Source organism: Coregonus clupeaformis, chromosome 24 (genome assembly GCF_020615455.1).
Source record: "Coregonus clupeaformis isolate EN_2021a chromosome 24, ASM2061545v1, whole genome shotgun sequence".
NCBI lineage: Eukaryota > Metazoa > Chordata > Actinopteri > Salmoniformes > Salmonidae > Coregonus > Coregonus clupeaformis.
In genome coordinates this window covers 38,518,392-38,533,406 of record NC_059215.1, presented here as the reverse complement: position 1 = coordinate 38,533,406, position 15,015 = coordinate 38,518,392, and the positions used below count along the sequence as shown (strand labels likewise).

At 43.2% G+C, this 15,015-nt stretch overlaps 1 protein-coding gene across 2 annotated transcripts in view; it reads left to right on the top strand.

The window, feature by feature from the left end:
- Window positions 1-285: 285 nt before the first annotated feature.
- LOC121538177 (nucleolar protein 4-like) overlaps window positions 286-15,015 on the top strand; it is a 177,620-nt gene continuing 162,890 nt past the window's right edge. For both annotated transcript variants that reach the window (XM_041845985.2, XM_041845984.2), the window contains exon 1: window positions 286-1,695. In XM_041845985.2, the coding sequence (XP_041701919.1) occupies window positions 1,360-1,695 (336 nt within the window). In that variant the 5' untranslated portion in view covers window positions 286-1,359. The remainder of the gene's footprint in view (window positions 1,696-15,015) is intronic.

Genomic DNA, 15,015 nt, shown 5'->3' with positions numbered 1-15,015 from the left:
TATTTCTAAAACAAACACAAAGATCAACGATCAGGTGGAGTAAAGCCACTCCAGAACACATATCGCTGCTGCATGAGTTCCAATCCGGTAGATTTTAACACATTCCCCCACCTATATTTCCCACCTATATTTCCTCTCTATCTCTAGCCTATCCAATAAACATGAAATATGAGAGGAGTATAATAATTAATAATAATAATGCTTAATCAATTCCTTAATACTTAATTCCATTATAGTATTTATATTATCATTATACTATTCCAATAGGTTATCCCTTCATGACAATATGGATAGTGAAAAAATTCAATATGATTTTACAATGGACTAGTCATTTGCTTAGGCTATACATGGCTCAAAACCCTGCATTTCATACAAATTAGGTGTTTGTTACAATGGGGCAAAGAAAATGTGAGGGAAAAAACATTAATTATTCACATGTCCAATTGTCCATCAAACGAAAGAAACAGTGCCAACAGCTATTTGGTCCCGCATGGGACGGTCGCGCAACCCTGCTTTGTGTGCGTTTAGGCTACTGAGACTGCACTTCCTGGATTTCGGCTAGTCATTGCGCGCACCCATGTCCCATAGACGCGACGGGGTTCTTGTGTGTGTGGTATCTAGTGGAGAAGAACGAGAGCCTGTCCATAATATATACTATTTGCTCATATTAAGGTTTATCCTAGGCTAGATCAATTTAACGCTTTATCCAGGAGAGACATCGATGCGCTTTGATTTCCCTCTACGTGAGACGGTTCCGGACGGCGGCGTTCTGGTCCGATTCAAACAGGTGGAACACGAATCAGGTGGAGTTGGGAGGAGGAGGGTATCACGACAGTCCAGGCTGCTATATCCATTCCTTCTAATTAGTAGCGGATCCGTGCCAAAATATGCACTCCTTCTTTTTCTAGCCTTACTTATCGTCAAATAGGCTACCACGTTTTATTGTCTTCTTCGGAACAGTAAAACTGTAATATTCAAACTGCGAATCTTTATAGATTGGAGACCTTTAACACACAGGTGGGAGATACCCGTTGAGTAGGACGGCCCCTCTTTCAGTTCCTCAGCGCAGGAAATGAGCTACTGACATTTGTTATTACCCTTTGGGACAGGAGGAGAACGGTTTCCGCTAACAGGTGTGAGAGCACACCAATCGTCATTGCCTGATACGGAATCCTTCCTCATTGTTCGCAGAAATATCAATCTAACTCGTATATGGCTCCCTTTCTAGCCAGGAGAGGGACATTTAACAGTTAATTTAAACAAATCGATAAATCGAATAAAATAGTGTATTATTAGTGTTTGGAGTTATTTTTGAGATCCCGACCTCCTATTTAAAGGGACACGGGACATCAGAGCTCCATGTCAACGAAAATACCCAGCGTGGATTTACCCAAAAGGAGCAGAAGCCCGGTGGTGTTAGGAGAGATGTTCGGCGAATTTCAGAACTGGTGTCTCCGTACTTACGGGGATTCGGGTAAAACAAAGACAGTCACCCGGCGAAAATACAATAAGATTCTCCAGACCCTTTCACACACGGATGAGTCGGACCCCGTCTACATAGATAGCAACCACATCAACGCCAAATTCAAATTCTGGGTGAAGTCCAAAGGGTTCCTTGTCGGGACCATTCAAGGGGACCTGAACAAGAATGGAGCCGCCGACAGACCTGTCCTGTACGTCCCTATCAAGGCGACGGTTAGTAAATGTTCCTCTTTCCTTACTGTGTGCGTAAATGTGTGTGCGCACTATGATGATGCCCATATTTCCCTATGTAAATATATTTATTTAGTCCTCCTGCTGCTGTTCTACTGCTCTACGACAACTTTCCCTGGCCCTTTGATACAGACCGTTCTCACTGTCATGGGCCGGGCAGTGCCATGGTGCCATGCGCGCAGTGCTCTTATTACTACCCTGTTCGCGCAAATAGCATCGCCCTGACAATGTTAGACAGTGATTTTGGCACCAAAGAAAAATGAGAATAATATATCCGGAGACACCTGATGGCATGATAGTCCACTGTGTGTGTGTGTGCGTTTGCACATATTAGGGCAGGCGTCCAAGCTATATTGTTTTAAAAAATCGGAGTTATTTAATTCCTAGAATAGAGTAGTTTAGTCAGTTCCCACTATTTACATAATTTTATTTATTTAGTCTCAAATCAATTAAATTCTGTTCATGCGCAATTTCCAATAGCTCTTCAAGGATGAACATGGACATATGTGATTCATTGAAGACATGGATGCAGCTGAAAAAAATTGAAGAACTCATTTCATTTCACCCCTGTGTGCGGAGTGCTGGAAACTAATTCTAAAATTGTATCAGTGGAATTGTGTAGCCTATTCTTTCAATTTTCTTCTAAGGGGGGTAGACCTGAAAAGATAGACATCTATGACTGTAAATGACAATGTAAACTCAATTCCACTTTATAGAGGTCCAGGTTCAGACAGGGGGACAACCACAGACCATGCATTTAGAGGATTTGTTACAAAGATGAGTAGGCTACACATTTCAAAGCCACACATTCACCTGCTGAGCTTGTAATGCACCTGTTTGTTGCTGCTCATTTACATGCCTTTGCATCTGTCACATGAAAAGAATGAGCTCCTGTCTTCTCCACACTTGATAATGTGTCTGTCCTAGATTTGAAGAGGCTATTCTGAAACTCTCTCTCTCTCTACATCTCCTTCTCTCCCTGTCCCTCTGTGCTGATTTCATTGAGGTTGTCTTAAAGGATTGAATGGAGAGTCTGTTTAGGTATAGGGGACAGGCTTATGGACTAGAGTCTGTTACTTCTGTTCCACACAGGTTCAAGGCTCTCTCTGATTGCTTTCAGACCATTTGTAAACGGCCATTGTTGATAGTTTCTTTGTGAAATGATGGTATACAATAAACGCCTCAAAAATACTTTGCTTCTGGCTACAGACAGACAGTCTGCTTCTCAAATGGCGCCCTATTTCCTATATAGTGCACTACTGTTGACCAGGGCCCATAGGGCTTTGGTCAAAAACGGTGCACTAGTAGTAGGGAATATGGTGCAGCTTGGGAAGCACCCAGACAGTCATATGACTTGTTGACTGGCTCAACTCTGACAGTAGGCTAATTTGAGCTGGCTGGCTACAGTACATTTTTGGAGGAGCTGTTAATCTGCTCTCAGCTAAACACAGAGACAACCCCACTCATAACAGCGTCTTGGCAGAAGCTAAGGCAGTAGCTGTAAGCCTGCTTTTTGTCTGAAGGCAGCAGGGTCATATTTTGACTGATTGACTGTGAGACGCAGCCTGCTCTCACCCAGTCCTGCTGCTATTTCATTGCTATTCTACTATAGTGGGCTGTGCCAAGCAGAGCGTACAGTAGAAAGATGAGAGATGCTGGAGAGAGATCAACAGTGATGATGGAAAAAGCTAATAATCTTAGCATCTTCAATAGCTGTAAAATAAAAAAATAACTAAAATGTTCGTTTTAACCGAATATTGTATTGTGTTCAGTTTGGTTATTAATGTTCAATGACATTTGTATATTAGAAGAAATCAACTTCCAATGTTAATTAATGAAGTGTTCAGACACTAACCAATTGGTCCAAGGCTATCAAGTAGGCTACACCCATAATCTGATCTAGGATATTTCACTTTAGGATATTTGGCTGCTATTATAGGCTATACTGTATGTTTGGTTTGTATGTGTATGTGTATATGCATGTGTACATACCGTACCAGTCAAAAGTTTGGACACACCTACTCATTCAAGGGTTTTTCTTTATTTTTACTATTACATTGTAGAATATAGTGAAGACATCAAAAGTATGAAATAACACATATGGAATCATGTAGTAACCAAAAAAGTGTTAAACAAATCAAAATATATTTGAGATTTGAGATTCTTCAAATAGCCAGCCTTTGCCTTGATGACAGCTTTGCACACTCTTGGCATTCTCTCAACCAGCTTCACCTGGAATGCTTTTCCAACAGTCTTGAAAGAGTTCCCACATATGCTGAGCACTTGTTGGCTGCTTTTCCTTAATTCTGCCATCTGACTCATCCCAAACCATCTCAATTGAGTTGAGGTCAGGGCATTGTGGAGGCCAGGTCATCTGATGCAGAACTCCATCACTCTGCTTCTTGGTCAAATAGCCCTTATACAGCCTGGAGGTGTGTTGGGTCATTTTCCTGTTGAAAAACAAATGATAGTCCCACTAAGCCCAAACCAGATGGGATGGCATATCGCTGCAGAATGCTGTGGTAGCCATGCTGGTTAAGTGTGTCACCAGCAAAGCACTCCCACACCATAACACCTCCTCCTCCATGCTTTACGGTGGGAAATACACATACGGAGATAATCCGTTCACCCACACCGCGTCTCACAAAGACACGGCTGTTGGAACCCAAAATCTCCAATTTGGACTCCAGACCAAAGGACACATTTCCATCGGTCTAATGTCCATTGCTCGTATTTCTTGGCCCAAGCAGGTCTCTTCTTATTATTGGTGTCCTTTAGTAGTGGTTTCTTTGCAACAATTTGACCATGAAGGCCTGATTCACACAGTCCCCTCTGAACAGTTGATATTGAGATGTGTCTGTTACTTTAACTCTGTGAAACATTTATTTGGGCTGCAATTTCTGAGGCTGATAACTCTAATGAACTTATCCTCTGCAGCAGAGGTAACTCTGGGTCTTCCATTCCTGTGGCGGTCCTCATGAGAGCCAGTTTCATCATAGCGCTTGATGGTTTTTGCGACTGCACTTGAAGAAACTTTCAAAGTTCTTGATATTTTCCGTACTGACTGACCTTCATGTCTTAAAATTAATGATGGATTGTCGTTTCTCTTTGCTTATTTGAGCTGTTCTTGCCATAATATGGACTTGGTCTTTTACCAAATAGGGCTATCTTCTGTATACCCACCCTACCTTGTCACGACACAACTGATTGGCTCAAACGCATTAATAAGGAAAGAAATTCCACAAATGAACTTTTAACAAGGCACATGTGACACTGGTAGGGCTATGGCGGTCATAAAAGTAGGTCAGCCGGTGATTGTCAAGCAAATAACTGTTGGTCTCACGGTAATTGACTGTTAATTAACTTGAATACATTTAGCATCTCCTGGCTTCCACGCATAGCCTGCAAGCCACTAATTAAGACATTAATAAATCCATTTAATATAGCCTACGCCAACACAATAAAGCCATTATTTATTTTAGACAGGTCTAAAGAAACATGATATGAAAAAAGTTGGTATATTTCAGAAGAACAGAATAACATGCTCTGAGTTGTCCTTATGTTAGGCCCTGATCTGGCTATGCCATATGGCTGTGGGCTACACTAGTTCATTTAGCAGACAAGATTTGCTTAGAATTCCGTGGCATTATTTTATATTATTTTATAGTATGAAGAATACAATTGAACGCAGCTGAATAAAATGGCAAGGATGTTTTCTCCAAATGATTTCTGAGTGCGCATATGCGGCTATTCTGTGTTGAGTTCTGAGGGAGTGCGCACATGCGGCTATTCTGTGTTGAGCGGTTAGCAAAACAACAGGTCATCCTATATGCTTAATTTAGAGTTATTTATGTAACTTTAGTTGTGATACAAATGTTGGGCTATAAGTTTAGATTTTGAATACATTCTAAGGCTGCATGATGCGACTCTAATGATGATTTGAAAAAAAGTTTCATGAAAGGCATGAGCTCTGCTTTGTTTTTTACACACTTCATCAGTCTCTCATTCACAATTTGACAAGCACTTGATAATGCCTCGAATTTCCCGGTTGCATCCCCTTTGTGTGGCCGTAATGCCTCCTAAAAAAATCCATGCCTTTTGCGGCCAGTGGCTGTTGTGCCCTTGGGCTGAATATAATAATTATAATTCCCTTCTCCCAGCTACGTGTTCCGAAGCACCTCTCACTCACATGGTTCTGTCAGATATCTAAATTCTTATTAGCCAATGCCCATCACGTTATCGGGTTCTTCTCACAGGCATCTATCTCAGCTCCGAAGTAGGCTACAAGTGAAGACAGACACATCGGGAACGCAACTGAGCGCGTCCTTCTTATCGAATTCTGAGGCGCATATGTCCACATTTATTTTTTGTCAGCGAACGCGATGAGTAGGCCTAACGAACAGCAAAAGCACTAACCTGTCAATCTATTCTATTGGTCAACTTTTCTTTCTGTGCGAGAATTTTTTTCTCTCCAAACATAGTCTGTTACAGTTGTGGGATGCGATAGATTCCAAATTAATACAACCACTCGCATCAAAAAAACAGTTTAAAAGCAATGAGGCTGATGCAACAGATCAGAACGTTTAGCTTAAAATGTGGATAAACGATTAGGCTATTTCTTCACATTATAAGCGCAGCAATGCGCACACGGCAGTAGGCTATAAGCGCGAATGTTCCAAAATCAATTAGCAGGAAAACACTATTCTCAAAGTGGCCACAAATGTGATTATGGATGTAATGCTTTATTATAAAGGTGCATTTATATGGTGAAAATGATCTTCCCCAAACTTGAAACTCATGCGCCGCCTATGTATGCCAGTTAGTCTCTACACCGGTTGTAAAACGGATTAATGTGCTTAATTTTAAGAAGTTATTTGGCCACTTAAGTTGTGATACAAACTTGATCAAAACATATATGCCTATGGGCTAGGCTACATGAGGTGTGGGACTATGATTTGAAAAAGTCTGGGAGAAAGGCATGCGCTGTTTCTGGCCTTACTGTACACAAGCTGGGCATCATTCACACAAGTGATAATACATCATTCACAAGTCATAGGCCAATATTGTCACCCATCAGACTGTTCTTGATTTAATCTTGTCTTTACATGCACTAAATAATATATGTGTGAAGTTAGTTTTGATTTAGAATGGACCATTATCATGCACCTGTCTCAGAACAGGGGCAGGGGAAAAAAATACATGTCATCTATGCACTTAAATAGTGAATGGATAACGCTTTTCCCGTGGTTAATTTTCATGCCTGCCAGGTAGGCTATACTCCTGTTTTAAAGCGAAGCTATATGCTTAATATTAGAAAAGTTGAGAAATAAATATAGTAGGCCTAGCCTATAGAAAGCTGATGGGATCCTCTTTTTAATAGAGGCCATCAAAACTCTGTTTTCTAACGCAATTGCATAGCCCAGAGAAATGTTGCACAACATGATCTCATAGGCTCTCATTAAGTGTTTGATTTGATTTTCAATTACATTTACATTGATGTCAGAATGATTAGAGGGACAATAGAGTATTGAGTACCAGGCAGTTAGCAAGTTTGGTAGGCAACTAATGACCATCAGATTTTGGAGAAGCCTAGTTACCGTGACTAAACGGTCACGTGGAATTAGACTCTTGACGGCCAGTGTGGCGGTAATATGGTCACCGTAACAGCCCTAGACACAGTTGGCCTTTTAACACTACTGACCCGAATCAGTCCGAACTGTGCTGGCCTGGTTCTGCATCTACCATCGTTGCTGCAACCATCCTAGGCCTGGAAAAAATATCAGAGCCAGCACATTAGGGTTTAGGTCGACACAATAGTGTGAAAAGGGTAATGGTGTGATCTTATTATAAGAGAAAGTGGATGGAGACAGCAGGACAGAGGGGTAGCACAGTAGTAGCACACCGAAAAACAGACGGACAGACAGACAAATAGAGAGAAAAGTGAGCCAGGCGCAGCATTAGGAATAGCGAGAATAAGGCAGCGAAAGCGAGAGAAAAAACGAAACAGAGTGGACGGAGAGAGAGTGAGAGCGAGATAGAGGGAGAGTGAGAGAGAGAGGAAGAGAAGGGTGTGTGTGTGGCTTAGAGGAAGCAGCCCCACAGCTTAGCCATCACACGCAGTTGACACCAGTGTCTAAGCGGCTCCTATTAATAGGTCTTAACGTTTTTCTCTTTCCTTCGTTTTGCCCTCTCTCTCTCTCTCTCTCTCTCTCTCTCTCTCTCTCTCTCTCTCTCTCTCTCTCTCTCTCTCTCTCTCTCTCTCTCTCTCTCTCTCTCTCTCTCTGTCTCTGTCTGTCCCTCTCCCTCTCTCTCTCTCTCTCTCTCGGGCCTGACTTAGTTAAGTGCAGTTTGATCAACTGTTGCTGCTCTGTAGCCATGCTCTTCTCAGCACGCTGTCTGTCAGCTGCATTCCACAACCAGAGAGGGATGAGAGGTTAGAGAGAGAGAGGGGAGAGAAGAATGTGTGTGTTCTGTTTATACACAGACTTGAGTTATATTTGGCCATGGAAATGAGCTTTTCTTAATGTCCATGTATCAAGCGTCTCAGAGTGCTGATCTAGGATCAGGTCCCCCATGTCCATGTAATTGTATTAATTGTGATTTAAAAGGCAAAACCAATCCTAAATCAGCACCCTTACTCTGAGACGCTTGATACGGCCCCAGTTTAGCTGTTCTCACGTCAGGTATTAAGAGTAGGAGGTGAGGACTTCTGCAGTAGGAGTCAGTCAGAAGGTTATCTAAAACGGTTGAACGAGATGTCGTCCGTCAGTGGAAACAGGAGACAGATGGACATCTGAGGTTTCTGTGTGTGGCACCATACGCAATTACCAGTAATAGAGCAAATCTTTCCTCATAGGGTCACATGAGCGTCTGTCCTGGTCGGAGCTGTGTAAGCAGCAGCCCCACACTACAGGGCCATGTTCATTAGGCACCCAACGTAATAAAACAAACTGAAACTGAAACAGGACTGGACCTGGACTGGTCTAATAAGAAACACTCATTTTCTGTTGGGTGCCCTAATGAACATGACCCAGGGCTCAGTCACAACCCATCCTCTGCTCTCCTGTGCTGAGGGGGGGAAACAGGATAATAGAAATGGAGTGTACAGCACAGGAAACTGAGATGGCTCTTATCAAATGTTTAGGGTTAGTTTGTGTGTCCTGTCTATTTTGCCCTGTCTGTGTAAAACGATCTGCCTGTTTTGTATGTCTTTGTATGTTTGAGGAGCTATTTGTGTGTTCATGCATGATGCATGCTCATGTTGGGGGTGCATGATGGGAGGATGCACTGTATGTTTTTGTGTGTGTGTGTCTATTTTCCACCCCCCTCCTCTCTCCTCCTCGGCCCTCCTTCTCCCCCTCCCACTGCCCTCCGTGGCGGTGACGTGTCGATGGCCTGGGGTTTAATGGTGGCCCGGGGGGGTAACTTAATTGGGACAGCCCCCCTATCAGACCTGGGATCTCTCTAATCTCAAAGGGGCCCTTATCCTGCAGAAATAAATATGACTAAATTGATGTGAATGGGTAGGCCTCTGTTTGTGTGACTCCCCCCCTCCCTGCCCCTGCTCTCTGAGGCCCGGTGCGTCTGTTCCTACTGTTGGGGGGTGGTAGGAGGGCGATAAGGGAAGGGCCGGGGTGAAGCAGGGGGCATGCTCCCCTCTCTGAACCGAGGGGCTGCAGTCACATCGGTCACCCAGTGAATGTCACTCTGCAGTGGGGCAGAGCAGGGTGGGGTAGGGTTATGGTCAGGTTGTGGAGCTGGAGGGGCTGAGGTGAAATACAGGATTCCCTCAGATACGTGCCCCCTCAGATTTGTCCTAATTTCAGATGTTATATTAATGAGTAAACTTCATTTTTAAGGCCATGTTTTATAATATTAATTATTTACTTATGTCAGCGGTATTTTGCGGAGGGGACACACTGACTGGACCAGGCAAAGAGTACTACCCCCCCCCCCCCTTCTCCCTAGAAAGTGCTTATTTCTAGGTGCATGGAGCAAAGAGATGCCCAGGCAGGACGCTAGATACTCTAGTGTAGGGTTCCCCAACTGGCCCCCCAAGTTTCTGAGCAAAAAAAAACATTTTTGTCTTTTCTTTTCATTGTTGGACATAAAAGACTGTAAAAACACCAGGAACTCAGCTCCAAGTGATTTTTATTTAAGAAATCTGTTCCCAAGTATTCCCACACGTAATAGAGAGACACGTGATTGTATTCAAATGTAAGCAAGGTTTGAAATGAATATGTTTTAGTCAAACATGATATCTTCTTGCGGTCAATTTGCAGTCTACAAATGATTTGTAATTCTGTTCCGGCCCGCAGACCATCCTCTCAAGAAAAAATCGGCCCGCGGCTGAATCTAGTTGACGATCCCTGCTCTAGTGCGTGCAGTATCGTCAGTGGAGGAGGAGACAGTGGAGAGTAACACACGCAGCATTTGATTTGATTTTAGCTGCCGGTGGTGGGCAGGAGGTATGTTCGTAAATGAATTTTATCAATAGCCTATTGATTTCTTCTTGATGAATAAATAAAACAAAAATGTTTTGTTGTTTCTCTGTAATACTAGCCACCTAGCAATTTTATGAAGTTGGAATTCATAGACATTTTCCACTATGAAATTCATAGCCAGAGCAATGCATGCAAAGATTGACAGACATTTAGATTGTTATTTTCAAAACTCAAATGACAGTAAATAGATACACAATTGACTAAAATTGCTTTAATTCTTGGGTTATGATACTATATACCAGTGTGGCAGTTGTACTAAACTCCTAATAAATGTTCTTAAAGAATCAATGTGCATCATTAATTAAAATGACAATTTAACAGTTAAAGAGGTATGCTTTGATATCCTATGCAGAAAAATTGACTCTAGATTGCAGGAAAAAGCTGCAAAATTCCCCAGCTTCAGGAGGGGGGTGCAGCCTCCATCCTCACATACTTTGTGCCCCCTCTAAAATAATGGGTGCATGACGCCCCTGTTTACATCCACAAAGATACAAAAGTTTGTTCTATGTTATTATATGGCTATGTCATATAGCCGAGTGGCGCAGTGGTCTAAGGCACTGCATCGCAGTGCTAGCTGTGCCACTAGAGATCCTGGTTCGAATCCAGGCTCTGTCGTAGCCGGCCGCGACCGGGAGACCCATGGGGCGGCGCACAATTGGCCCAGCGTCGTCCAGGGTAGGGGAGGGAATGGCCGGCAGGGATGTAGCTCAGTTTGTAGAGCATGGCATTTGCAACGCCAGGGTTGTGGGTTCGATTCCAGTATAAAAAATAATAATAATAAATAAAAAAATAAAAAAATAAGTATGCACTCACTAACTGTAAGTTGCTCTGGATAAGAGCGTCTACTAAAATGTAAAATGTAATTGTTTCATTTTCACTGTCGTACATAGCAGCAGGCTTTAGCCAATCAGGTCCCTAACCTGCTCCTCCCGCTCTTTGTCGGGACCCTGCCTGAGATCCAAACAACAGGTGACTGAACCACCCTGCCTCTCTCACTATCTTTATCTACCCTGTCTGGCCTTGTTCAAACACACAGCCTCCCATGTTCCTTATTTTCTTTCCCCACAACACACACACTCTCCTCTCTTTTTACAATGACCTGCTCTCTGTCTCTCACTCTCACTCACTCACTCACTCACTCACTCACACACTCACTCACACACTCACTCACCTACTTTTGGTCTCTCCTGGAGGCTTAAGTAGCCACCCATTGAGGTGTGCTGCACTTATCAAAAACACCCCCTCCACCCCACCTAATACACCAATCTCGTCTTTGTAGTGTCACTCAAACAAGAGTGTCAAATATCAGACAGCAGGATGCAGGCGGACCTCTGTGACCCCCCGGATAGCTGGAGAGGAGGGGGACAGGACGGGGGCCAGGGAAAGGAAGACTGGAGGAGAGAGGCAGAGTGTGGTGGGTTGGAGGAACACTAGGACAGGTGCTCCAATGTGGTGACCAGAATACAGAGTGAACGTCATTGTTCATGTTTAATACTGATCACCACTAGTAAATAGGTGACCATAGCGTTAGAGAAGAAGTGACAGAAATGTGTATAAAACACATTTGAGCCTCACAATCTCATGCAAAGTCAACTGCTGTCTTCTAAGAGGTAAACGTCATGCGTAGTGTTGTGTATGGAAGTGTTTTGGACAGGCAGAAGGCAGATGGATGGAGAGTGAAGATGAGCTCCACACTAATGAGGAGACCCTCCCTGGTGCTGTGTACGCCCCCACACCCCCAACCTCCCAACGACCGTGGGTGTGTGTGTGGACAGGCTGTGCAGCTGTAAGTCGTTGACTGGCAGTAATTGTGTTACTTTGGAGTCCTGGGTTACAGAGAGAGTGAGGGAGGGGAGTGGAAATGAGGGGGGAGAACGACAGAACAAGAGAGAGATGGGATGGGGCAGGAGATTAGTTCGTTTTTTTTGGCCACAGGCCACCTATAGTATAACAAAATCCACTTCATTTAGAGTGGGTTCAATGGAGGCGCCATCCAAAGTGTCCTGGGGCTGTTCCATATATCTGAGGTCCGATCTGGAGCGTTCTTGGGGTTTGTGTATTTTGGTGTGTGAGATTTGTGTATTACTGTGTAGGATACTGCACAAACAAAACCAATGCATGGATTGCTGTCACACCTTGTCCATAGACTGCTTACAGGGTAAGGAAACCAATATGTAATTTTGTCATTTGGGTGAACTATCCTTTAAGCAGCATATTGATCAAACAGCATAGCAGGCAGGAGACAAGAACGGCAGCCCCAGCTACAGTGAGGGAAAAAAGTATTTGATCCCCTGCTGATTTTGTACGTTTGCCCACTGACAAAGACATGATCAGTCTATAATTTTAAGGGTAGGTTTATTTGAAGAGTGAGAGACAGAATAACAACAAAAAAATCCAGAAAAACGCATGTCAAAAATGTTATAAATTGATTTGCATTTTAATGAGGGAAATAAGTATTTGACCCCTCTGCAAAACATGACTTAGTACTTGGTGGCAAAACCCTTGTTGGCAATCACAGAGGTCAGACGTTTCTGGTAGTTGGCCACCAGGTTTGCACACATCTCAGGAGGGATTTTGTTCCACTCCTCTTTGCAGATCTTCTCCAAATCATTAAGGTTTCGAGGCTGACGTTTGGCAACTCTAACCTTCAGCTCCCTCCACAGATTTTCTATGGGATTAAGGTCTGGAGACTGGCTAGGCCACTCCAGGACCTTAATGTGCTTCTTCTTGAGCCACTCCTTTGTTGCCTTGGCCATGTGTTTTGGGTCATTGTCATGCTGGAATACCCATCCACGACCCATTTTCAATGCCCTGGCTGAGGGAAGGAGGTTCTCACCCAAGATTTGGCCCCGTCCATCGTCCCTTTGATGCGGTGAAGTTGTCCTGTCCCCTTAGCAGAAAAACACCCCCAAAGCATAATGTTTCCACCTCCATGTTTGACGGTGGGGATGGTGTTCTTGGGGTCATAGGCAGCATTCCTCCTCCTCCAAACACAGAGAGTTGAGTTGACGCCTAAAAGCTCGATTTTGGTCTCATCTTTCCACAACACTTTCACCCAGTTGTCCTCTGAATCAGTCAGATGTTCATTGGCAAACTTCAGACGGCCCTGTATATGTGCTTTCATGAGCAGGGGGACCTTGCGGGCGCTGCAGGATTTCAGTCCTTCACGGCGTAGTGTGTTACCAATTGTTTTCTTGGTGACTATGGTCCCAGCTGCCTTGAGATCATTGACAAGATCCTCCCGTGTAGTTCTGGGCTGATTCCTCACCGTTCTCATGATCATTGCAACTCCACGAGGTGAGATCTTGCATGGAGCCCCAGGCCGAGGGAGATTGACAGTTATTTTGTGTTTCTTCCATTTGCGAATAATCGCACCAACTGTTGTCACCTTCTCACCAAGCTGCTTGGCGATGGTCTTGTAGCCCATTCCAGCCTTGTGTAGGTCTACAATCTTGTCCCTGACATCCTTGGAGAGCTCTTTGGTCTTGGCCATCGTGGAGAGTTTGGAATCTGATTGATTGATTGCTTCTGTGGACAGGTGTCTTTTATACAGGTAACAAACTGAGATTAGGAGCACTCCCTTTAAGAGTGTGCTTCTAATCTCAGCTCGTTACCTGTATAAAAGACACCTGGGAGCCAGAAATCTTTCTGATTGAGAGGGGGTCAAATACTTATTTCCCTCATTAAAATGCATATCAATTTATAACATTTTTGACATGCGTTTTTCTGGATGTTGTTGTTGTTATTCTGTCTCTCACTATTCAAATAAACCTACCATTAAAATTATAGACTGATCATTTCTTTGTCAGTGGGCAAAAGTACAAAATCAGCAGGGGATCAAATACTTTTTTCCCTCACTGTATGTGTGATGAAGCCTGTGTGAAGCTTCAAGTTGACAATCTGCTCTTTAAGGAGAAGAAAGTGTATATATATACAGTATATGGAACTTCAGTGTGCTGAAACAGGCACAGTGGTGGAACAGATTGATTTTGACTCTCATTTTAGATAATCAGGGCTAGATTACAATCTCTGTGAAATGACTGTCTGGAAGAAGACATGAAGTGCTGTGGTGTAGTGTGTACCTGGGTCTGGAACTGAGGGTATAAATGCACACTCAGGGTGCGTCCGAAATTGCACCCTATTCCCTATATAATGCATTACTTTTGACCAAAACCCTATGGGGTCACTGCCTGGTAAGCACAGTACATGCCACGGTTCAGGGGTAAAGATGTCAGAGGTTAGCTATCTATCCCATAGAGCGGGGAAGGATACTCAAATCCGGCTCTGAGCCTGCTGATTGTCTTTTCTTCCTGGTAGTTGATTGACTGATTGATTGATTAATGCAATTGCCCAGATTCTACTCATTTGGTGTCTCAGGTCTGAATCAACACCTGATTAGAGGCTAAGAATTAAAATTAGCATCAGCATCATGCTTCTGACCTCAAGGGCTGGAGGAAACATGATAGTGGGTTATATGGTGAGTGTCGGTGCACACTATCTGTGTGTGTGACACAGGGTTATTGAATGGTTTTAACCAATTATTTATATTTACACTAGATGACTGATAGGGGGCGCTGTGTTGAAGCCACTCCCCCACCGTTGTAAAAAAAATGGAAGCGATAGAAATGCATTTATTAATGTATACTTTTGTTTTTATCACATTTATTTTATTACGGACACCTTAATGCATACTTTTAAGTTATATTATGTGAGCTAAACATAAAAATAAATGGGGAAAAAATATAAAAACATTTTCTTTAAAGTATTATTTTTTGAGATTACTAATGTTACTGTCCCC